Here is a 25950-nt window from a genome sequence, read left to right on the forward strand (position 1 = left end):
TGCTGTTCAGCTCTGTTCCCAGCCTAGTGGCTGTCCGGTTGGGTATTTGTGACAGGGGAAAAAAATGAACAGTATCCGTGCAAACGGCCAAATAAATGAAGTATTATATTACTCCCACTTTATGTCTCTGTCCCGGGATAATCAACACAGACACCATCACATTTCTTTCACTTGATCTTTCCGACCTTTATAATCTTCTCTGTTGCCATGTTTCCTTTCAACAGGATTTAAGAGTCAAGCTGGAGCATGAGAGAGAGAAACGGTGAGTTGCAACTTCCACTGTTTCTCTACTTCTCTTTCCAGGGAGGGGGAGAAGGGGGGTGTGTTGTGTTATATCATGACTGAGTTCTCATGTCCAGGGAGGGGAGAAGGGGGTGTTATATCATGACTGAGTTCTCATGTCCAGGGGGAGGGGGTGTTATATCATGACTGAGTTCTCATGTCCAGGGAGGGGAGAAGGGGGGTGTTGTGTTATATCATGACTGAGTTCTCATGTCCAGGGAGGGGGTGTTGTGTTATATCATGACTGAGTTCTCATGTCCAGGGAGGGGGGGAGTGTTATATCATGACTGAGTTCTCATGTCCAGGGAGGGGGTGTTATATCATGACTGAGTTCTCATGTCCAGGGGGAGGGGGTGTTGTGTTATATCATGACTGAGTTCTCATGTCCAGGGAGGGGGAGAAGGGGGGGTGTTATATCATGACTGAGTTCTCATGTCCAGGGAGGGGGAGAAGGGGTGTTATATCATGACTGAGTTCTCATGTCCAGGGAGGGGAGAAGGGGGGGGGGTGTTATATCATGACTGAGTTCTCATGTCCAGGAGGGGGAGGGGGTGTTGTTTATATCATGACTGAGTTCTCATGTCCAGGGGTGTTATATTGACTGAGTTCTCATGGGGTGGGGAGAAGGGGGGGTGTTGTATCATGACTGAGTTCTCATGTCCAGGGAGGGGAGAAGGTGTTTGTTATATCATGACTGAGTTCTCATGTCCAGGGAGGGGGTGTTATATCATGACTGAGTTCTCATGTCCAGGAGGGGGAAGGGGGGGTGTTGTGTTATATCATGACTGAGTGTTGTTTCCAGGGAAAGTAGAGAAACATGACAGTGTTGTTTCCTGCCCCATAGAGCCTCAGGACAGTGTTGTTTCCTACCCCATAGAGCCTCAGGACAGTGTTGTTTCCTACCCCATAGAGCCTCACGACAGTGTTGTTTTCTGCCCCATAGAGCCTCAGGACAGTGTTGTTTCCTGCCCCGTAGAGCCTCAGGACAGTGTTGTTTCCTGCCCCATAGAGCCTCACGACAGCGTCCTGCCCCATAGAGCCTCAGGACAGTGTTGTTTCCTGCCCCATAGAGCCTCAGGACAGTGTTGTTTCCTACCCCATAGAGCCTCACGACAGTGTTGTTTTCTGCCCCATAGAGTCTCAGGACAGTGTTGTTTCCTGCCCTGTAGAGCCTCAGGACAGTGTTGTTTCCTGCCCCATAGAGCCTCAGGACAGTTGTTTCCTGCCCCATAGAGCCTCAGGACAGTGTTGTTTCCTGCCCCATAGAGCCTCAGGACAGTGTTGTTTCCTGCCCCATAGAGCCTCAGGACAGTGTTGTTTCCTGCCCCATAGAGCCTCAGGACAGTGTTGTTTCCTGCCCCATAGAGCCTCAGGACAGTGTTGTTTCCTGCCCCATAGAGCCTCAGGACAGTGTTGTTTCCAGCCCCATAGAGCCTCAGGACAGTGTTGTTTCCAGCCCCATAGAGCCTCAGGACAGTGTTGTTTCCAGCCCCATAGAGCCTCAGGACAGTGTTGTTTCCAGCCCCATAGAGCCTCAGGACAGTGTTGTTTCCTGCCCCATAGAGCCTCAGGACAGTGTTGTTTCCTGCCCCATAGAGCCTTAGGACAGTGTTGTTTCCAGCCCCATAGAGCCTCAGGACAGTGTTGTTTCCAGCCCCATAGAGCCTCAGGACAGTGTTGTTTCCAGCCCCATAGAGCCTCAGGACAGTGTTGTTTCCAGCCCCATAGAGCCTCAGGACAGTGTTGTTTCCTGCCCCATAGAACCTCAGGACAGTGTTGCTTCCTGCCCCATAGAGCCTCAGGACAGTGTTGCTTCCTACCCTGCTAATGGTAGGACATTGTTATACGGTAATTATGTCGGAACAAGTGACGTGAAGCAGTAGACAAACAGACACTGCCTCTCACCTGTAGCAGTATGTTACCATCAGAGATGACTGACTAAAGAGTTGGAAACAGAACGTTAACCCTCTGACAGATCCTCTCTGTCCCCGGGGTCTCTGTCCCGGGGTCTCTGTCCCGGGGTCTCTGTGCTGGGGTCTGGGGGTCTCTGTCCTGGGGTCTCTGTCCCGAGGTCTCTGTCCCGAGGTCTCTGTCCCGGGGTCTCTGTCCCGAGTCTCTGTCCCGGGTCTCTGTCCCGGAGTCTCTGTCCCGGAGTCTCTGTCCCCGAGTCTCAGGGGTCTCTGTGCCGGGGTCTCTGTCCCGGGTCTCTGTCCCGAGGTCTCTGTCCCGAGGTCTCTGTCCCGGGGTCTCTGTCCCGGGTCTCTGTCCCGGGTCTCTGTCTGAACCTTCAGGATGACCTCTATCCTCTGTCCCGGGTCTCTGTCCTTGGGGTCTCTGTCCCAGGGTCTCTGTCCCGGAGTCTCTGTCCCGGGTCTGGGGGTCTCTGTGCCGGGGTCTCTGTGCCGGGGTCTCTGTCCCGGGTCTCTGTCCCGGAGTCTCTGTGCCGGGGTCTCTGTCTGAACCTTCAGGATGACCTCTATCCGGGGTCTCTGTCTCCGGGTCCTGTCCCGGGTCTCTGGGGGTCTCTGTCTGGGGGTCTCTGTCCCGGGGTCTCTGTCCCGGGGTCTCTGTCCCGGGGTCTCTGTCTCGGGGTCTCTGTCCCGGGGTCTCTGTCCCGGGGGTCTCTGTCCCGGGGTCTCTGTCTGAACCTTCAGGATGACCTCTAACCTCTGTTCCGCAGCATCATCCCGTTCCAGCGACCTCTGAAAATCAAGGAGCTGCTCCAGAAGGTCACAGAGGCCTTTGGACAACAGATGGACCTCTTCTACACAGACAAAGAGGTAGACAAGATAACACAACACAATATCACATCACAACATGACGTAATGGTGTCACACCACAGCATGACGTAATGGTGTCACACCACAACATGACATAATGGTGTCACACCACAGCATGACGTAATGGTGTCACACCACAGCATGACGTAATGGTGTCACACCACAGCATGACGTAATGGTGTCACACCACAACATGACATAATGGTGTCACACCACAACATGACGTAATGGTGTGACACCACAGCATGACGTAATGGTGTCACACCACAACATGACGTAATGGTGTCACACCACAACATGACGTAATGGTGTCACACCACAACATGACGTAATGGTGTCACACCACAACATGACGTAATGGTGTCACACCACAACATGACGTAATGGTGTCACACAACATGACGTAATGGTGTCACACCACAACATGACGTAATGGTGTCACACCACAACATGACGTAATGGTGTCACACCACAACATGACGTAATGGTGTCACACCACAACATGACGTAATGGTGTCACACAACATGACGTAATGGTGTCACACCACAGCATGACGTAATGGTGTCACACCACAACATGACGTAATGGTGTCACACCACAACATGACGTAATGGTGTCACACCACAACATGACGTAATGGTGTCACACCACAACATGACGTAATGGTGTCACACCACAGCATGACGTAATGGTGTCACACCACAGCATGACGTAATGGTGTCACACCACAGCATGACGTAATGGTGTCACACCACAGCATGACGTAATGGTGTCACACCACAGCATGACGTAATGGTGTCACACAACATGACATAATGGTGTCACATCACAGCATGACATAATGGTGTCACACAACATGACATAATGGTGTCACACCACATCATGACGTAATGGTGTCACACCACAGCATGACATAATGATGTCACACCACAACATGACATAATGGTGTCACACCACAACATGACGTAATGGTGTCACAACACAGCATGACGTAATGGTGTCGCACCACAGCATGACATAATGGTGTCGCACCACAGCATGACATAATGGTGTCACACCACAGCATGACGTAATGGTGTCACACCACAGCATGACGTAATGGTGTCACACAGCATGACGTAATGGTGTCACGTCACACCACAGCATGACATAATGGTGTCACACCACAGCATGACATAATGGTGTCACACCACAGCATGACGTAATGGTGTCGCACCACAGCATGACGTAATGGGTGTCGCACCACAGCATGACGAATGGTGTCGCACCACAGCATGACGTGAATGGTGTCACACCACAGCATGACGTAATGGTGTCACACCACAGCATGACGTAATGGTGTCACACCACAGCATGACGTAATGGTGTCACACCACAACATGACGTAATGGTGTCACACCACAGCATGACGTAATGGTGTCACACCACAACATGACGCAATGGTGTCACACCACAGCATGACATAATGGTGTCACACCACAGCATGACGTAATGGTGTCACACCACAGCATGACGTAATGGTGTCACACCACAGCATGACGAATGGTGTCACACCACAGCATGACGTAATGGTGTCACACCACAGCATGACGTAATGGTGTCACACCACAGCATGACGTAATGGTGTCACACCACAACATGACGTGAATGGTGTCACACCACAGCATGACATAATGGTGTCACACCACAGCATGACGTAATGGTGCCACACCACAGCATGACGTAATGGTGCCACACCACAGCATGACGTAATGGTGTCACACCACAGCATGACGTAATGGTGTCACACCACAGCATGACGTAATGGTGTCACACCACAGCATGACGTAATGGTGTCACACCACAGCATGACGTAATGGTGTCACACCACAGCATGACGTAATGGTGTCACACCACAGCATGACATAATGGTGTCACACCACAGCATGACGTAATGGTGTCACACCACAGCATGACGTAATGGTGTCACACCACAACATGACGTAATGGTGTCACACAACATGACGTAATGGTGTCGCACCACAACATGACATAATGGTGTCACGTCACACCACAGCATGACGTAATGGTGTCACACAACATGACGTAATGGTGTCACACCACAGCATGACGTAATGGTGTCACACAACATGACGTAATGGTGTCACACCACAACATGACGTAATGGTGTCACACAACATGACGTAATGGTGTCACACCACAGCATGACGTAATGGTGTCACACCACAACATGACGTAATGGTGTCACACCACAGCATGACGTAATGGTGTCACGTCACACCACAGCATGACGTAATGGTGTCACACCAAATGACATAATGGTGTCACACCACAGCATGACGTAATGGTGTCACGTCACACCACAACATGACGTAATGGTGTCACACAACATGACGTAATGGTGTCACACAACATAACGTAATGGTGTCACACCACAGCATGACGTAATGGTGTCGCACCACAACATGACGTAATGGTGTCGCACCACAACATGACGTAATGGTGTCGCACCACAGCATGACGTAATGGTGTCGCACCACAGCATGACATAATGGTGTCGCACCACAGCATGACATAATGGTGTCGCACCACAGCATGACATAATGGTGTCACACCACAGCATGACGTAATGGTGTCACACCACAGCATGACGTAATGGTGTCACACAGCATGACGTAATGGTGTCACGTCACACCACAGCATGACGTAATGGTGTCACACCACAGCATGACATAATGGTGTCACACCACAGCATGACATAATGGTGTCACACCACAGCATGACGTAATGGTGTCGCACCACAGCATGACGTAATGGTGTCACACCACAGCATGACGTAATGGTGTCACACCACAGCATGACATAATGGTGTCACACCACAGCATGACGTAATGGTGTCACACCACAGCATGACGTAATGGTGTCACACCACAGCATGACGTAATGGTGTCACACCACAACATGACGTAATGGTGTCACACCACAGCATGACGTAATGGTGTCACACCACAACATGACGTAATGGTGTCACACCACAGCATGACATAATGGTGTCACACCACAGCATGACATAATGGTGTCACACCACAGCATGACGTAATGGTGTCACACCACAGCATGACGTAATGGTGTCACACCACAGCATGACGTAATGGTGTCACACCACAGCATGACGTAATGGTGTCACACCACAACATGACGTAATGGTGTCACACCACAGCATGACATAATGGTGTCACACCACAGCATGACGTAATGGTGCCACACCACAGCATGACGTAATGGTGCCACACCACAGCATGACGTAATGGTGTCACACCACAGCATGACGTAATGGTGTCACACCACAGCATGACGTAATGGTGTCACACCACAGCATGACATAATGGTGTCACACCACAGCATGACGTAATGGTGTCACACCACAACATGACGTAATGGTGTCACACAACATGACGTAATGGTGTCGCACCACAACATGACATAATGGTGTCGCACCACAACATGACATAATGGTGTCACGTCACACCACAGCATGACGTAATGGTGTCACACAACATGACGTAATGGTGTCACACCACAGCATGACGTAATGGTGTCACACAGCATGACGTAATGGTGTCACACAACATGACGTAATGGTGTCACACCACAACATGACGTAATGGTGTCACACAACATGACGTAATGGTGTCACACCACAACATGACGTAATGGTGTCACACCACAGCATGACGTAATGGTGTCACACCACAACATGACGTAATGGTGTCACACCACAGCATGACGTAATGGTGTCACGTCACACCACAGCATGACGTAATGGTGTCACACCAAATGACATAATGGTGTCACACCACAGCATGACGTAATGGTGTCACGTCACACCACAACATGACGTAATGGTGTCACACAACATGACGTAATGGTGTCACACAACATAACGTAATGGTGTCACACCACAGCATGACGTAATGGTGTCACACCACAACATGACGTAATGGTGTCGCACCACAACATGACATAATGGTGTCGCACCACAACATGACGTAATGGTGTCGCACCACAGCATGACGTAATGGTGTCACACCACAGCATGACGTAATGGTGTCACACCACAGCATGACGTAATGGTGTCACACCACAGCATGACGTAATGGTGTCACACCACAACATGACGTAATGGTGTCACACCACAGCATGACGTAATGGTGTCACACCACAACATGACGTAATGGTGTCACACCACAACATGACGTAATGGTGTCACACCACAACATGACGTAATGGTGTCACACCACAACATGACGTAATGGTGTCACACCACAACATGACGTAATGGTGTCACACCACAACATGACGTAATGGTGTCACACCACAACATGACGTAATGGTGTCACACCACAACATGACGTAATGGTGTCACACCACAACATGACGTGAATGGTGTCACACCACAACATGACGTAATGGTGTCACACCACAACATGACGTAATGGTGTCACACCACAACATGACGTAATGGTGTCACACCACAGCATGACGTAATGGTGTCACACCACAGCATGACGTAATGGTGTCACACCACAGCATGACGTAATGGTGTCACACCACAACATGACGTAATGGTGTCACACCACAGCATGACGTAATGGTGTCACACACAGCATGACATAATGGTGTCACCACAGCATGACATAATGGTGTCATAATGGTGTCGCACACAACATGACATAATGGTGTCTCACCACAGCATGACGTAATGGTGTCACACCACAGCATGACGTAATGGTGTCACACCACAGCATGACGTAATGGTGTCACACCACAGCATGACGTAATGGTGTCACACCACAGCATGACGTAATGGTGTCACACCACAACATGACGATGGTGTCACACCACAACATGACGTAATGGTGTCACACCACAGCATGACGTAATGGTGTCACACCACAACACATGGTGTCACACCACAACATGACGTAATGGTGTCACACCACAACATGACGTAATGGTGTCACACCACAACATGACGTAATGGTGTCACACCACAACATGACGTAATGGTGTCACACCACAACATGACGTAATGGTGTCACACCACAACATGACGTAATGGTGTCACACCACAACATGACGTAATGGTGTCACACCACAACATGACGTAATGGTGTCACACCACAACATGACGTAATGGTGTCACACCACAACATGACGTAATGGTGTCACACCACAGCATGACGTAATGGTGTCACACCACAGCATGACGTAATGGTGTCACACCACAGCATGACGTAATGGTGTCACACCACAGCATGACGTAATGGTGTCACACCACAGCATGACGTAATGGTGTCACACCACAGCATGACGTAATGGTGTCACACCACAACATGACGTAATGGTGTCACACCACAGCATGACGTAATGGTGTCACACCACAGCATGACGTAATGGTGTCACACCACAGCATGACGTAATGGTGTCACACCACAGCATGACATAATGGTGTCGCACCACAACATGACGTAATGGTGTCACACAACAGCATGACGTAATGGTGTCACACCACAACATGACGTAATGGTGTCACACCACAGCATGACGTAATGGTGTCACACCACAGCATGACGTAATGGTGTCACACCACAACATGATGGTGTCACACCACAGCATGACGTAATGGTGTCACACCACAGCATGACGTAATGGTGTCACACCACAGCATGACGTAATGGTGTCACACCACAGCATTAATGGTGTCACACCACAGCATGACGTAATGATGGCACCTTGTCTCAGAATTACTAAGGACGTCTCTTACTTAATAACGGTCGGTGTCTTGTCTCTTACTTAATAACGGTCGGTGTCTTGTCTCTTACTTAATAACGGTCGGTGTCTTGTCTCTTACTTAATAACGGTCGGTGTCTTGTCTCTGACTTAATAACGGTCGGTGTCTTGTCTCTTACTTAATAACGGTCGGTGTCTTGTCTCTTACTTAATAACGGTTGGTGTCTTGTCTCTTACTTAATAACGGTTGGTGTCTTGTCTCTTACTTAATAACGGTTGGTGTCTTGTCTCTTACTTAATAACGGTTGGTGTCTTGTCTCTTACTTAATAACGGTTGGTGTCTTGTCTCTACTTAATAACGGTTGGTGTCTTGTCTCTTACTTAATAACGGTTGGTGTCTTGTCTCTGACTTAATAACGGTTGGTGTCTTGTCTCTGACTTAATAACGGTTGGTGTCTTGTCTCTTACTTAATAACGGTTGGTGTCTTGTCTCTTACTTAATAACGGTTGGTGTCTTGTCTCTTACTTAATAACGGTTGGTGTCTTGTCTCTTACTTAATAACGGTTGGTGTCTTGTCTCTGACTTAATAACGTTTGGTGTCTTGTCTCTGACTTAATAACGGTTGGTGTCTTGTCTCTTACTTAATAACGGTTGGTGTCTTGTCTCTTACTTAATAACGGTTGGTGTCTTGTCTCTGACTTAATAACGGTTGGTGTCTTGTCTCTTACTTAATAACGGTTGGTGTCTTGTCTCTGACTTAATAACGGTTGGTGTCTTGTCTCTTACTTAATAACGGTTGGTGTCTTGTCTCTTACTTAATAACGGTTGGTGTCTTGTCTCTGACTTAATAACGGTTGGTGTCTTGTCTCTTACTTAATAACGGTTGGTGTCTTGTCTCTTACTTAATACTTGGTTGGTGTCTTGTCTCTTACTTAATAACGGTTGGTGTCTTGTCTCTGACTTAATAACGGTTGGTGTCTTGTCTCTTACTTAATAACGGTTGGTGTCTTGTCTCTGACTTATAACGGTTGGTGGATCTGGATAAGACTATAATGTTATATAAATGTCTCCTGCAGCGTCTGGTTCCTCTAAAGAGCCAGGAGGATCTAGACAAAGCGGTGCTCAACGTGGGCTCTAGCAGCCTGCTCAGACTACTGCTGAAAACTCCCAAGAACAACCACGTGAGTCTACATATTCACACACACACACGCCTTTAGAAGACATTGTCCAAGCATATAGTATACATGCAACAAATACGAAGCCTCTACAGTATAAAAATACGCAAGCTGTGCCACCAGAGACTCTGGGTTCGCTCCCAAGCTCTGTCGTAACCCGGCCGCGACCGGGAAGTCCGTGGGGCGACGCACAATTGGCCTAGTCGTCGGGTTAGGGAGGGCTTGGCCGGTAGGGATATCCTTGTCTCATCGCGCACCAGCGACTCCTGTGGAGGCCGGGCGCAGTGCACAATAACCAAGGTTGCCAGGGTGCAGTGTTTCCTCCGACACATTGGTGCGGCTGGGTTCCCGGGTTGGATGCGCGCTGTGTTAAGAAGCAGCGGCTTGGTTGGGTTGTGGATCGGAGGACGCATGACTTTCAACCTTCGTCTCCCCGAGCCGTACGGGAGTTGTAGCGATGAGACAAGATAGTAGCTACTAACAATTGATACCACGAAATTGGGAGAAAACGGGGTAAAATTCAACATTTTTTTAAATAAAATTTTTAACACCCTCTTCTCTCCACTGTTTTACCTCCTTGATTCGTGTGTTATAATTTGGTGTGAGAAATGCTCTAATGCGTCTTATTGTGATTTACATGGACAGAGCAGTGGTCACCGACCTGAGTCAAGGTCACTCAGTCAAAATGCAAGACGAGATCTACCGCTCAGATTGTTTTTTAACGTGACTTAAAAAACGTACGCCTTTGCAACATTAACCAATTAGAATCAGTTCTGTAGCAATGAGGTTTGTGCCGTAAACTATAGGCCCAATACATTATCACTGCATATTGGCTACGCTCAGTAAACTATAGGCCCAATACATTATCACTGCATATTGATACGCCAGTAAACTATAGGCCCAATACATTATCACTGCATATTGGATACGCTCAGTAAACTATAGGCTAATACATTATCACTGCATATTGGTAAACTATAGGCCCAATACATTATCACTGCATATTGGTTACGCTCAGTAAACTATAGGCCCAATACATTATCACATATTGGTTACGCCAGTAAACTATAGGCCCAATACATTATCACTGCATATTGTTTACGCTCAGTAAACTATAGGCCCAATACATTATCACTGCATATTGGTTACGCTCTAGTAAACTATAGGCCCAATACATTATCACTGCATATTGGTTACGCCAGTAAACTATAGGCCCAATACATTATCACTGCATATTGCTACGCTCCAGTAAACTATAGGCCCAATACATTATCACTGCATATTGGTTACGCTCAGTAAACTATAGGCCCAATACATTATCACTGCATATTGGTTACGCTCAGTAAACTATAGGCCCAATACATTATCACTGCATATTGGCTACGCCAGTAAACTATAGGCCCAATACATTATCACTGCATATTGGTTACGCTCAGTAAACTATAGGCCCAATACATTATCACTGCATATTGGCTACGCTCAGTAAACTATAGGCCCAATACATTATCACTGCATATTGGTTACGCTCAGTAAACTATAGGCCCAATACATTATCACTGCATATTGGCTACGCTCAGTAAACTATAGGCCCAATACATTATCACTGCATATTGGTTACGCTCAGTAAACTATAGGCCCAATACATTATCACTGCATATTGGTTACGCTCAGTAAACTATAGGCCCAATACATTATCACTGCATATTGATTTACGCTCAGTAAACTATAGGCCCAATACATTATCACTGCATATTGGCTACGCTCAGTAAACTATAGGCCCAATACATTATCACTGCATATTGGTTACGCTCAGTAAACTATAGGCCCAATACATTATCACTGCATATTGGCTACGCTCAGTAAACTATAGGCCCAATACATTATCACTGCTGCATATTGGCTTTGCTTGAATCAGCCTGCCAAACATTGTTGTTTCATACCATTTAAAAATATTTCAAAATTTGAGGTGAACTATATGATCACACCGGTAATAGATAAGTTGTATTTGTGAGGCACAGCTGAGTGAGCAGACATTTACATAATTTACTTTTTATTTTACTGGACTGCATCTGAGGGTCAGTCTCAGCAGAGGTCAGTCTCAGTGGAGGGAGAGAGCAGCAGACTGAGGGTCAGTCTCAGTGGAGGGAGAGAGCAGCAGACTGAGGGTCAGTCTCAGTGGAGGGAGAGAGCAGCAGACTGAGGGTCAGTCTCAGTGGAGGAGAGAGCAGCAGACTGAGGGTCAGTCTCAGCGGAGGGAGAGAGCAGCAGACTGAGGGTCAGTCTCAGCGGAGGGAGAGAGCAGCAGACTGAGGGTCCGTCTCAGCGGAGGGAGAGAGCAACAGACTGAGGGTCCGTCTCAGCAGAGGGAGAGCAGCAGACTGAGGGTCCGTCTCAGCAGAGGGAGAGAGCAGCAGACTGAGGGTCAGTCTCAGCGGAGGGAGAGAGCAGCAGACTGAGGGCCAGTCTCAGCGGAGGGAGAGAGCAGCAGACTGAGGTCAGTCTCAGCGGAGGGAGAGAGCAGCAGACTGAGGGTCAGTCTCAGCGGAGGGAGAGAGCAGCAGACTGAGGGTCAGTCTCAGCGGAGGAGAGAGCAGCAGACTGAGGGTCAGTCTCAGCGGAGGAGAGAGCAGCAGACTGAGGGTCAGTCTCAGCAGAGGGAGAGAGCAGCAGACTGAGGGTCAGTCTCAGCAGAGGAGAGAGCAGCAGACTGAGGGTCCGTCTCAGCAGAGGGGAGAGAGCAGCAGACTGAGGGTCAGTCTCAGCGGAGGAGAGCAGCAGACTGAGGGCCAGTCTCAGCAGAGGAGAGAGCAGCAGACTGAGGGTCAGTCTCAGCAGAGGAGAGAGCAGCAGACTGAGGGCCAGTCTCAGCAGAGAGAGAGAGAGCAGCAGACTGACATACAAAGCTCAGATTTCTCACTTCCTGTTTTGATTTCTCCTCAGGTTTTTGCCTGCCAATATGAGTTCTCACAGACATCATTCAAACAGTTTTAGAAACTTCAGAGTGTTTTCTATCCAATCCTAATAATAATATGCATATATTAGCAACTGGGACTGAGGAGCAGGCCGTTTACTCTGGGCACCTTATTCATCCAAACTACTCAATACTGCCCCCCCAGACATGAGAAGTTCTAAACATGGAGTCACTCATCAAAACAGCATCTCTTGGCTGTGTTTAAACGCTGTGAAATCTCACAGTATTAACTAGGCTGTGTTCTTTGACAGTCTCTCTCCAGTCATGGTTGTGGATTTATTTTACACCTGCTACGTTTCTGCAGACACGGTCGTCTCAGCCACCCGATTGGCCGGCGGTAGACCCGATTGGCCGGCGGTAGACCCGATTGGCCGGCGGTAGACCCGATTGGCCGGCGGTAGACCTAATAGTGCCCTTGCTGTCCGGTCCCGCCGGGAAGGCAGAGTTTGTAATATAGTGCAGCCGACTACATTCCTACTATAGAATGAGAATAATCAGCAGATTTCCTTGATTCCAACAGTTCAGTTAACTAGGCCTCGATGTGTTTGCCCATATAGTTAAGTAAAGGTGAAATAAAAAATAAAAATAAATATATCACGCTGCTTGGCACAACGTGGAAATAATAAAATGCAGAAAATAATTTTAGTGTGGCGTTGATTTAACAGTAGACATGGAGAAAGTCTCATTGAAATCACTTATAATGTCTGTGTTGCCACCCTAAGGTCATGAACTACTCAGAAAGCAGATCTACTACTTGTATTATTAATTTCTATTAACCCCATCACCACTCCCCCCTCCTCTTCAGAGGATAAATATCTTGTTTATTTTTTACATATATATTTTAAACATAAATTGCCATCACATACCGTCAAATGTGAAAAATATTGTGATATGATGTTTTGGCCTTATTGCCCAGCCCAACGTTATTTGTTGTGACGTGCACAGAGATGAACTAACTGACAACAGTTACTTCCTTAGCTGTCCTTCTTCACTTTCTCCCGTCCACTTCCTGTGTGTCTAGTTCCTACAGGTGGGCAGCTGGGACAAACAGAGCGAAGCTTAGGTCGTCCCGTTCTCTAGGGATCTGAAGGGTTGTACACTCAAAGAGCTCAGAGAGGGTCCGAAAACACTCCACAGGTTAGTCAGTACACACACCCGCACTACCCTGCTCTGTACACTTTCAGTGCCAAGCAAGGCAACGTTACACTCAATTTCTGTGACTTCCTGTAGTCACATCCACCTCTATAGGAATGAGTTCCTGTGCTGACATCCACCTCCCCCCTCCAGGTTCTCTCCATGCAGGTCGTAGGTCCCCCCCTCCAGGCTCGGTCCCAGAGGAGCAGCAGCAGATTGCCAGGCAGGGCTCCTTCACCTCTATTCACACAGAGGGAGAGTTTATACCTGAGGGCCTGGATCACAAGGTAAGAGACAACATACTATTCTCTGTCACTAAGAGACAGTTTATACCTGAGGGCCTGGATCAGAAGGATCAGAGACAACATGTTCTGAAAGAGCTGCAAAACCTAGACCCGTACAAATCAGCTGGGCTTGACAATCTGGACCCTCTATTTCTGAAACTATCTGCCGCCATTGTCGCAACCCCTATTACCAGCCTGTTCAACCTCTCTTTCATATCGTCTGAGATCCCCAAGGATTGGAAAGCTGCCGCAGTCATCCCCCTCTTCAAAGGGGGAGACACCCTGGACCCAAACTGCTATAGACCTATATCCATCCTGCCCTGCCTATCTAAGGTCTTCAAAGCCAAGTCAACAAACAGGTCACTGACCATCTCGAATCCCACCGTACCTTCTCCGCTGTGAATCTGGTTTCCGAGCCGGTCACGGGTGCACCTCAGCCACGCTCAAGGTACTAAACGATATCATAACCGCCATCGATAAAAGACAGTACTGTGCAGCCGTCTTCATCGACCTCGCCAAGGCTTTCGACTCTGTCAATCACCATATTCTTATCGGCAGACTCAATAGCCTCGGTTTCTCGGATGACTGCCTTGCCTGGTTCACCAATTACTTTGCAGACAGAGTTCAGTGTGTCAAATCGAGGGCATGCTGTCCGGTCCTCTGGCAGTCTCTATGGGGTGCCACAGGGTTCAATTCTCGGGCCGACTCTTTTCTCTGTATATATCAATGATGTTGCTCTTGCTATGGCGATTCCTGATCCACCTCTACGCAGACGACACCATTCTATATACTCGGCCCGTCATTGGACACTGTGCTATCTAACCTCCAAACGAGCTTCAATGCCATACAGCACTCCTTCCGTGGCCTCCAACTGCTCTTAAATGCGAGTAAAACCAAATGCATGCTTTTCAACGATCGCTGCCTGCACCCGCATGCCCGACTAGCATCACCACCCTGGATGGCTCCGACCTTGAATATGTGGACATCTATAAGTACCTAGGTGTCTGGCTAGACTGCAAACTCTCCTTCCAGACTCACATCAAACATCTCCAATCGAAAATCAAATCAAGAGTCGGCTTTCTATTCCGCAACAAAGCCTCCTTCACTCACGCCGCCAAGCTTACCCTAGTAAAACTGACTATCCTACCGATCCTCGATTTCGGCGATGTCATCTACAAATGGCTTCAACACTCTACTCAGCAAACTGGATGCAGTCTATCATAGTGCCATCCGTTTGTCACCAAAGCACCTATACCACCCACCACTGCGACTTGTATGCTCTAGTCGGCTGGCCCTCCTACATATTGTCGCCAGACCCACTGGCCCAGGTCATCTACAAGTCCATGCTAGGTAAAGCTCCGCCTTATCTCAGTTCACTGGTCACGATGGCAACACCCATCCGTAGCACACGCTCCAGCAGGTGTATCTCACTGATCATCCCTAAAGCCAACACCTCATTTGGCCGCCTCTCGTTCCAGTACTCTGCTGCCTGTGACTGAATGAACTGCAAAAATCGCTACAGGGAAGTTGGAGACTTTTATCTCCTCACCAACTTCAAACATCAGCTATCCGAGCAGCTAACCGATCGCTGCAGCTGTACATAGTCTATTGGTAAATAGCCCACCCATTTTCACCTACCTCATCCCCATACTGTTTTTATACTGTTTTTTTATTTTATTTATTTATTTACCTTTCTGCTCTTTTGCACACCAATATCTCTACCTGTACATGACCATCTGATCATTTATCACCCCAGTGTTAATCTGCAAAATTGTATTATTCGCCTACCTCATGCCTTTTGCACACATTGTATATAGACTGCCCATTTTTTCTACTGTGTTATTGACTTGTTAATTGCTTACTCCATGTAACTCTGTGTTGTCTGTTCACACTGCTATGCTTTATCTTGGCCAGGTCGCAGTTGCAAATGAGAACTTGTTCTCAACTAGCCTACCTGGTTAAATAAAGGTGAAATAAAAAAAAATAAAAAACATAATATTCTCTGTCTCTGTCACTAAGGGACAGTTTATACCTGAGGGCCTGGATCACAAGGTAAGAGACAACATACTATTCTCTGTCACTAAGAGACAGTTTATACCTGAGGGCCTGGATCAGAAGTTTATACCTGAGGGTCTGGATCAGAAGGAGAGACAACATAATATTCTCTGTCTCTGTCACTAAGGGACAGTTTATACCTGAGGGCCTGGATCACAAGGTAAGAGACAACATACTATTCTCTGTCACTAAGGGACAGTTCATACCTGAGTGTCTGGATCAGAAGGATCAGAGACGACATCATATTCTCTGTCACTAAGGGAGAGTTTATACCTGAGGGCCTGGATCAGAGACAACATAATATTCTCGGTCTCTGTCACCAAGGGACAGTTTATACCTGAGGGTCTGGATCAGAAGGATCAGAGACAACATAATATTCTCTGTCTCTGTCACTAAGGGACAGTTTATACCTGAGGGCCTGGATCATAAGGATCAGAGACAACATAATATTCTCTGTCTCTGTCACTAAGGGACAGTTCATACCTGAGTGTCTGGATCAGAAGGATCAGAGACAACATAATATTCTCTGTCACTAAGGGACAGTTCATACCTGAGGGTCTGGATCAGAAGGATCAGAGACAACATAATATTCTCTGTCACTAAGAGACAGTTTATACCTGAGGGTCTGGATCAGAAGGATCAGAGACAACATAATATTCTCTGTCTCTGTCACTAAGGGACAGTTCATACCTGAGGGCCTGGATCAGAAGGATCAGAGACAACATAATATTCTCTGTCTCTGTCACTAAGGGACAGTTTATACCTGAGGGCCTGGATCACAAGGTAAGAGACAACATAATATTCTCTGTCACTAAGAGAAAGTTTATACCTGAGGGCCTGGATCAGAAGGTAAGCGACAACGTAGTACTCTCTCATTCGTGAGCTGCTCAGTGACGTGAGCCTACCAGACAAGCTAAATGCCTTCTATGCTCACTTTGAGGCAAACAACACTTAACCATGCATGAGAGCACCAGCTGTTCCAGACGACGGTGTGATCACACTCTCCGTAGCCGATGTGAGTAAGTCTTTTAAACAGTTCAACATTCACAAGGTCTCAGGGCCAGACGGATTACCAGGACTCCTACTCAGAGCATACGCTGACCAGCTGACAATGTCTTCTCTGACATTTTCAACCTCTCCCTGACCCAGTCTGTAATACCAACATGTTTCAAGCAGAGCACCATCCCTGTGCCAAAAGAACGCCAAGGTAACCTGCCTGAATTATAGTTCCGTAGCACTCTGTAGTCATGAAGGGCTTTGAAAGGCTGGTCATGGCTCACATCAGCACCATCATCCTAGCCACCCTGGGCCCACAACGCTGATGCTCATCACAAGGGGCCCCCCAGGGGTGTGTTCTTAGTCCCCTCTTGTACTCCCTGTTCACTCACGACTGTGTGGCCATGCACGACTCCAACACCATCATTAAGATTGCCGCCGACACTGGTGATAGGCCTGATCACCGACAACGACGAGACAGCCTACAGGGAGGAGGTCAGAGACCTGGTGGTAGGCCTGATCACCGACAACGACGAGACAGCCTACAGGGAGGAGGTCAGAGACCTGGTGGTAGGCCTGATCAACGACGAGACAGCCTACAGGGAGGAGGTCAGAGACCTGGTGGTAGGCCTGATCACCGACAACACGAGACAGAGGGAGGAGGTCAGAGACCTGGTGGTAGAGCCTGATCACCGACAACAACGACGAGACAGCCTACAGGGAGGAGGTCAGAGACCTGGTGGTAGGCCTGATCACCGACAACGACGAGACAGCCTACAGGGAGGAGGTCAGAGACCTGGTGGTAGGCCTGATCACCGACAACGACGAGACAGCCTACAGGGAGGAGGTCAGAGACCTGGTGGTAGGCCTGATCACCGACAACGACGAGACAGCCTACAGGGAGGAGGTCAGAGACCTGGTGGTAGGCCTGATCAGCCCGAGGTCAGAGAAGGCCTGATCAACGACGAGACAGCCTACAGGGAGGAGGTCAGAGACCTGGTGGTAGGCCTGATCACCGACAACTACAGGGAGGAGGTCGAGACCAGCCTCACCGACAACAGAGACAGAGGGAGGAGGTCAGAGACCTGGTGGTAGGCCTGATCACCGAGGTCAAGGCCGACGAGAGACAGCCTACAGGGAGGAGGTCAGAGACCTGGTGGTAGGCCTGATCACCGACAACGACGAGACAGCCTACAGGGAGGAGGTCAGAGACCTGGTGGTAGGCCTGATCACCGACAACGACGAGACAGCCTACAGGGAGGAGGTCAGAGACCTGGTGGTAGGCCTGATCACCGACAACGACGAGACAGCCTACAGGGAGGAGGTCAGAGACCTGGTGGTAGGCCTGATCACCAGGGAGGGAGGTCAGAGACCTGGTGGTAGGCCTGATCACCGACAACGACGAGACAGCCTACAGGGAGGAGGTCAGAGACCTGGTGGTAGGGCCTGATCACCGACAACGACGAGACAGCCTACAGGGAGGAGGTCAGAGACCTGGTGGTAGGGCCTGATCACCGACAACGAGACAGCCTACAGGGAGGAGGTCGAGACAGACGAGACAGCCTACAGGGAGGAGGTCAGAGACCTGGTGGTAGGCCTGATCACCGACAACGACGAGACAGCCTACAGGGAGGAGGTCAGAGACCTGGTGGTAGGGCCTGATCACCGACAACGACGAGACAGCCTACAGGGAGGAGGTCAGGGACCTGGTGGCCTGGGAGGAGCCTGTCAGAGACCAGGGAGGAGGTGGACCTGGTGGTAGGCCTGATCACCGACAACGACGAGACAGCCTACAGGGAGGAGGTCAGAGAGACCTGGTGGTCAGGCCTGATCACCGACAACGACGAGACAGCCTACAGGGAGGAGGTCAGAGACCTGGTGGTAGGGTAGGACAGCCTGATCACCTGGTGGTAGGCCTGATCACCGACGAGACAGCCTACAGGGAGGAGGTCAGAGACCTGGTGGTAGGGACGAGACAGTCAGAGACCTGGTGGTAGGCCTGATCACCGACAACGACGAGACAGCCTACAGGGAGGAGGTCAGAGACCTGGTGGTAGGCCTGATCACCGACAACGACGAGACAGCCTACAGGGAGGAGGTCAGAGACCTGGGGAGGCCTGTCAGAGACAGCCTACAGGGAGGTCAGAGACCTGGTGGTAGGCCTGATCACCGACAACGACGAGACAGCCTACAGGGAGGAGGTCAGAGACCTGGTGGTAGGCCTGATCACCGACAACAGGGAGGACGAGACAGCCTGATCACCGACAACGACGAGACAGGGAGGAGGTCAGAGACCTGGTGGTAGGCCTGATCACCGACAACGACGAGACAGCCTACAGGGAGGAGGTCAGAGACCTGGTGGTGGATAGACAGCCTGATCAGAGACCTGGTGGTAGGCCTGATCGACAACCGACGACGGACAGCCTACAGGGAGGAGGTCAGAGACCTGGTGGTAGGCCTGATCACCGACAACACGAGACAGGGAGGAGGTCAGAGACCTGGTGGTAGGCCTGATCACCGCGACGAGACTACAGGGAGGAGGTCAGAGACCTGGTGGTAGGCCTGATCAGGGAGACAGCCACAGGGAGGAGGTCAGAGACCTGGTGGTAGGCCTGATCACCGACAACGACGAGACAGCCTACAGGGAGGAGGTCAGAGACCTGGTGGTAGGCCTGATCACCGACAACGACGAGACAGCCTACAGGGAGGAGGTCAGAGACCTGGTGGTAGGCCTGATCACCGACAACGAGACAGGGAGGAGACCAGGCCTGATCACCGACAACGACAGACAGCCTACAGGGAGGAGGTCAGAGACCTGGTGGTAGGCCTGATCACCGACAACGACGAGACAGCCTACAGGGAGGAGGTCAGAGACCTGGTGGTAGGCCTGATCACCGACAACGACGAGACAGCCTACAGGGAGGAGGTCAGAGACCTGGTGGTAGGCCTGATCACCGACAACGATGAGACAGCCTACAGGGAGAGGTCAGACCTGGTGGTAGGCCTGATCACCGACGAGACAGCCCAGGGAGGAGGTCAGAGACCTGGTGGTACTGATCAACAACGACGAGACAGCCTACAGGGAGGAGGTCAGAGACCTGGTGGTAGGCCTGATCACCGACAACGAGACAGCCTACAGGGAGGAGGTCAGAGACAGCCAACGACGAGACAGCCTACAGGGAGGAGGTAGGCCAGGGCCTACAGGGAGGAGGTCAGAGACCTGGTGGTAGGCCTGATCACCGACAACGACGAGACAGCCTACAGGGAGGAGGTCAGAGACCTGGTGGTAGGCCTGATCACCGACAACGACGAGACAGCCTACAGAGGAGGAGGTCAGAGACCTGGTGGTAGGCCTGATCACGAGACAGCCTACAGGGAGGAGGTCAGAGACCTGGTGGTAGGCCTGATCACCGACAACGACGAGACAGCCTACAGGGAGGAGGTCAGAGACCTGGTGGTAGGCCTGATCACCGACAACGACGAGACAGCCTACAGGGAGGAGGTCAGAGACCTGGTGGTAGGCCTGATCACCGACAACGACGAGACAGCCTACAGGGAGGAGGTCAGAGACCTGGTGGTAGGCCTGATCACCGACAACGACGAGACAGCCTACAGGGAGGAGGTCAGAGACCTGGTGGTAGGCCTGATCACCGACGAGACAGCCTACAGGGAGGAGGTCAGAGACCTGGTGGTAGGCCTGACAGCCTACAGGGAGGAGGTCAGAGACCTGGTGGTAGGCCTGATCACCGACAACGACGAGACAGCCTACAGGGAGGAGGTCAGAGACCTGGTGGTAGGCCTGATCACCAGGGAGGACGAGACAGCCTACAGGGAGGAGGTCAGAGACCTGGTGGTAGGCCTGATCACCGAGACAACACGAGGAGGAGGTCAGAGACCTGGTGGTAGGCCTGATCACCGACAACAGAGGAGAGGCCTGGAGAGACAGCCTACAGGGAGGAGGTCAGAGACCTGGTGGTAGGCCTGATCACCAGGGAGGACAGACCTGGTGGTAGGCCTGATCACGAGACAGCCTACAGGGAGGAGGTCAGAGACCTGGTGGTAGGCCTGATCACCGACAACGACGAGACAGCCTACAGGGAGGAGGTCAGAGACCTGGTGGTCAGGCCTGATCACCGAGGCCAACGACGAGACAGCCTACAGGGAGGAGGTCAGAGACCTGGTGGAGGCCTGATCACCGACAACGACGAGACAGCCTACAGGGAGGAGGTCAGAGACCTGGTGGTAGGCCTGATCACCGACAACGACGAGACAGCCTACAGGGAGGAGGTCAGAGACCTGGTGGTAGGCCTGATCACCGACAACGACGAGACAGCCTACAGGGAGGAGGTCAGAGACCTGGTGGTACCTGGTGGTAGGCCTGATCACCGACAACGACGAGACAGCCTACAGGGAGGAGGTCAGAGACCTGGTGGTAGGCCTGATCACCGACAACGACGAGACAGCCTACAGGGAGGAGGTCAGAGACCTGGAGACGAGACAGCCAGGCCTGATCACCGACAACACGAGACAGCCTACAGGAGGTCAGAGACCTGGTGGTAGGCCTGATCACCACCGACGAGACACAGGGGAGGAGACCAGCCTACAGGGAGGAGGTCAGAGACCTGGTGGTTTGCCTGATCACCGACAACGACGAGACAGCCTACAGGGAGGAGGTCAGAGACCTGGTGGTAGGCCTGATCACCGACAACGATGACACAGCCTATAAGGAGAGGTCAGAGACCTGGCAGTGTGGTGCCAGGAGTACAACCTTTCCCTTCAACATGATCAAGACAAAGGAGATGATTGTGAACTACAGGAAACGGAGGGCCATCCACATCGATGGGGGCTGTAGTGGGTGGGTAGAGAGCTTCAAGTTCCTCGGTGTCCACATCACTAAGGATCTATCATTGTCCACTCCCACCAACACAGTTGTGAAGAAGGACACGACAACGCTGCTGCTACTGTTTATTATCGGTCACTTCATTCCTAGTTATACGTACACTTCTACCTCAACGACCTCATACCCCTGCACCTCCACTCAGTACTGGTACCCTGTATAGTCTAGTTATCATTACTCAGTACTGGTACCCTGTGTATATTGTCTAGTTATCATTACTCAGTACTGGTACCCTGTGTATATAGCCTAGTTATCATTACTCAGTACTGGTACCCTGTGTATATAACCTAGTTATCATTACTCAGTACTGGTACCCTGTGTATATTGTCTAGTTATCATTACTCAGTACTGGTACCCTGTGTATATAGTCTAGTTATCATTACTCAGTACTGGTACCCTGTGTATATAGTCTAGTTATCATTACTCAGTAGTACCTGTGTATATAGTCTAGTTATCATTACTCAGTACTGGTACCCTGTCTCATTAGTCAAATGTGTCTGTTCCCAGTACTGGTACCCTGTGTATATCTGTCTCAGTCAAATTGTCTGTTTCCCAGTACTGGTACCCATCTATTGTCTCAGTTATCAAATCAGTCTGTTCCCTCGTATATAACATCTCTGTCTCAGTCAAATGTGTTATCATTACTCAGTACTGGTACCCTGTGTATTCTAGTTATCATTACTCAGTACTGGTACCCTGTGTATATAGTCTGTTATCTCAGTAGTCAAATCATTACTCAGTACTGGTACCCTGTGTATAGAGCCTAGTTATCATTACTCAGTACTGGTCTGTGTATATAGCCATGTTATCATTGACTCAGTACTGGTACCCTGTGTATATCTCTGTCTCAGTCAAATGTCTGTTCCTCGTACTGGTACCCTGTGTATATAGCCTAGTTATCATTACTCAGTCTGGTCAGTCTAGTTAAATCGTACTGTTCCCTGTGTATATAGTCTAGTTATCATTACTCAGTACCGGTACCCATCTCTGTCTCAGTCAAATGTGTCTGTTCCCTCGTACATCTCTGTCTCAGTCAAATGCGTCTGTTCCCTCGTACGTCTCTGTCTCAGTTTCTGTTCAAATGCGTCTGTTCAGTCCTGCGTCGTACGTCTCTGTTTCAGTCAAATGCGTCTGTTCCCTCGTACATCTCTGTCTCAGTCAAATGTCTGTTCCCTCGTACGTCTCTGTCTCAGTCAAATGCGTCTATTCCCTCGTACATCTCTGTCTCAGTCAAATGTCTGTTCCCTCGTACGTCTCTGTTTCAGTCAAATGCGTCTATTCCCTCGTACATCTCTGTCTCAGTCAAATGCGTCTGTTCCCTCGTACGTCTCTGTTTCAGTCAAATGCGTCTGTTCCCTCGTACGTCTCTGTTTCAGTCAAATGCGTCTGTTCCCTCGTACATCTCTGTCTCAGTCAAATGTCTGTTCCCTCGTACGTCTCTGTTTCAGTCAAATGCGTCTATTCCCTCGTACATCTCTGTCTCAGTCAAATGTGTCTGTTCCCTCGTACATCTCTGTCTCAGTCAAATGCGTCTGTTCCCTCGTACGTCTCTGTCTCAGTCAAATGTGTCTGTTCCCTCGTACATCTCTGTCTCAGTCAAATGCGTCTGTTCCCTCGTACATCTCTGTCTCAGTCAAATGCGTCTGTTCCCTCGTACGTCTCTGTCTCAGTCAAATGCGTCTGTTCCCTCGTACATCTCTGTCTCAGTCAAATGTCTGTTCCCTCGTACGTCTCTGTTTCAGTCAAATGCGTCTATTCCCTCGTACATCTCTGTCTCAGTCAAATGCGTCTGTTCCCTCGTACATCTCTGTCTCAGTCAAATGTGTCTGTTCCCTCGTACATCTCTGTCTCAGTCAAATGCGTCTGTTCCCTCGTACGTCTCTGTTTCAGTCAAATGTGTCTGTTCCCTCGTACGTCTCTGTTTCAGTCAAATGCGTCTGTTCCCTCGTACATCTCTGTCTCAGTCAAATGCGTCTGTTCCCTCGTACATCTCTGTCTCAGTCAAATGCGTCTGTTCCCTCGTACGTCTCTGTCTCAGTCAAATGCGTCTGTTCCCTCGTACGTCTCTGTCTCAGTCAAATGCGTCTGTTCCCTCGTACGTCTCTGTCTCAGTCAAATGCGTCTATTCCCTCGTACATCTCTGTCTCAGTCAAATGCGTCTGTTCCCTCGCACGTCTCTGTCTCAGTCAAATGCGTCTGTTCCCTCAAATCGTCTCTGTCTCAGTCTGTCTCAGTCTCTGTCTCAGTCAAATGCGTCTGTTCCCTCGTACGTCTCTGTCTCAGTCAAATGCGTCTGTTCCCTCGTACATCTCTGTCTCAGTCAAATGCGTCTGTTCCCTCGTACATCTCTGTCTCAGTCAAATGTCTGTTCCCTCGTACGTCTCTGTCTCAGTCAAATGCGTCTGTTCCCTCGTACATCTCTGTCTCAGTCAAATGCGTCTGTTCCCTCGTACGTCTCTGTTTCAGTCAAATGTGTCTGTTCCCTCGTACATCTCTGTCTCAGTCAAATGTGTCTGTTCCCTCGTACGTCTCTGTCTCAGTCAAATGCGTCTGTTCCCTCGTACGTCTCTGTCTCAGTCATAGTAAGGCTAACAATGTGATGATTCTGTTGTTTTCTTCAGTTGCTGGAGCCCTTTGGGAGTGCAGGCAACTCTCTGTCCAGCAGCTGTCAATCAATAGACCAAGCATTGGACAGGTGAGACCCTTACTTCTCTGGGATATGAAACATCTATGTATGTAAATTAGTTATGTTTGTTGTCAATAATGTGGAGTGTGTAGTGATTATACTGTTCAGAAACACATGAGGGGGGAGAGGAGGATGAGAGGAGGAGGCTGGAGAGAGAGGGGGGATGAGGAGGAGGAGGAGGAGGAGGAGTGGGGGTAGGGAGGAGGAGTGGGGAGGGAGAGGAGGAGAGCGGAGGAGGCTGGAGAGAGAGGGGGGATGAGGAGGAGGAGGAGGGGGGGGGGGGAGGAGAGCAAGAGCTCTAAAGGGCAGAGAGAGAGAGAGCAGGACCAGTCTATTAACTAGAGTCTGTTGACTGACTGGTTAGTATACTGATCTGTTGACTGTCTGGTTAGTAGACTGATCTGTTGACTGTCTGGTTAGTAGACTGATCTGTTGACTGTCTGGTTAGTAGACGGTCTGGTTAGTATACTGATCTGTTGACTGGTTAGTAGACTGATCTGTTGACTGTCTGGTTAGTAGACTGATCTGTTGACTGACTGGTTAGTAGACTGATCTGTTGACTGTCTGGTTAGTAGACTGATCTGTTGACTGTCTGGTTAGTAGACTGATCTGTTGACTGTCTGGTTAGTAGACTGATCTGTTGACTGTCTGGTTAGTAGACTGATCTGTTGACTGACTGGTTAGTAGACTGATCTGTTGACTGTCTGGTTAGTAGACTGATCTGTTGACTGACTGGTTAGTAGACTGATCTGTTGACTGACTGGTTAGTAGACTGATCTGTTGACTGTCTGGTTAGTAAACTGATCTGTTGACTGTCTGGTTAGTAGACTGATCTGTTGACTGTCTGGTTAGTAGACTGATCTGTTGACTGTCTGGTTAGTAGACTGATCTGTTG

The 25950-nt window shown here is 49.6% G+C and overlaps 1 protein-coding gene across 1 annotated transcript in view; it reads left to right on the top strand.

Moving 5' to 3' along the window:
- map3k22 (mitogen-activated protein kinase kinase kinase 22) overlaps positions 1-25950 on the top strand; it is a 164845-nt gene that overhangs the window by 44298 nt on the left and 94597 nt on the right. Inside the window, 7 exon segments of the mRNA XM_065019206.1 lie at positions 225-262; positions 2963-3062; positions 9934-10038; positions 14025-14060; positions 14062-14140; positions 14291-14424; positions 24991-25064. Coding sequence (XP_064875278.1) covers positions 225-262; positions 2963-3062; positions 9934-10038; positions 14025-14060; positions 14062-14140; positions 14291-14424; positions 24991-25064 — 566 coding nt within the window.

Source organism: Oncorhynchus nerka, linkage group LG6 (genome assembly GCF_034236695.1).
Source record: "Oncorhynchus nerka isolate Pitt River linkage group LG6, Oner_Uvic_2.0, whole genome shotgun sequence".
Taxonomy (NCBI): Eukaryota; Metazoa; Chordata; class Actinopteri; order Salmoniformes; family Salmonidae; genus Oncorhynchus; species Oncorhynchus nerka.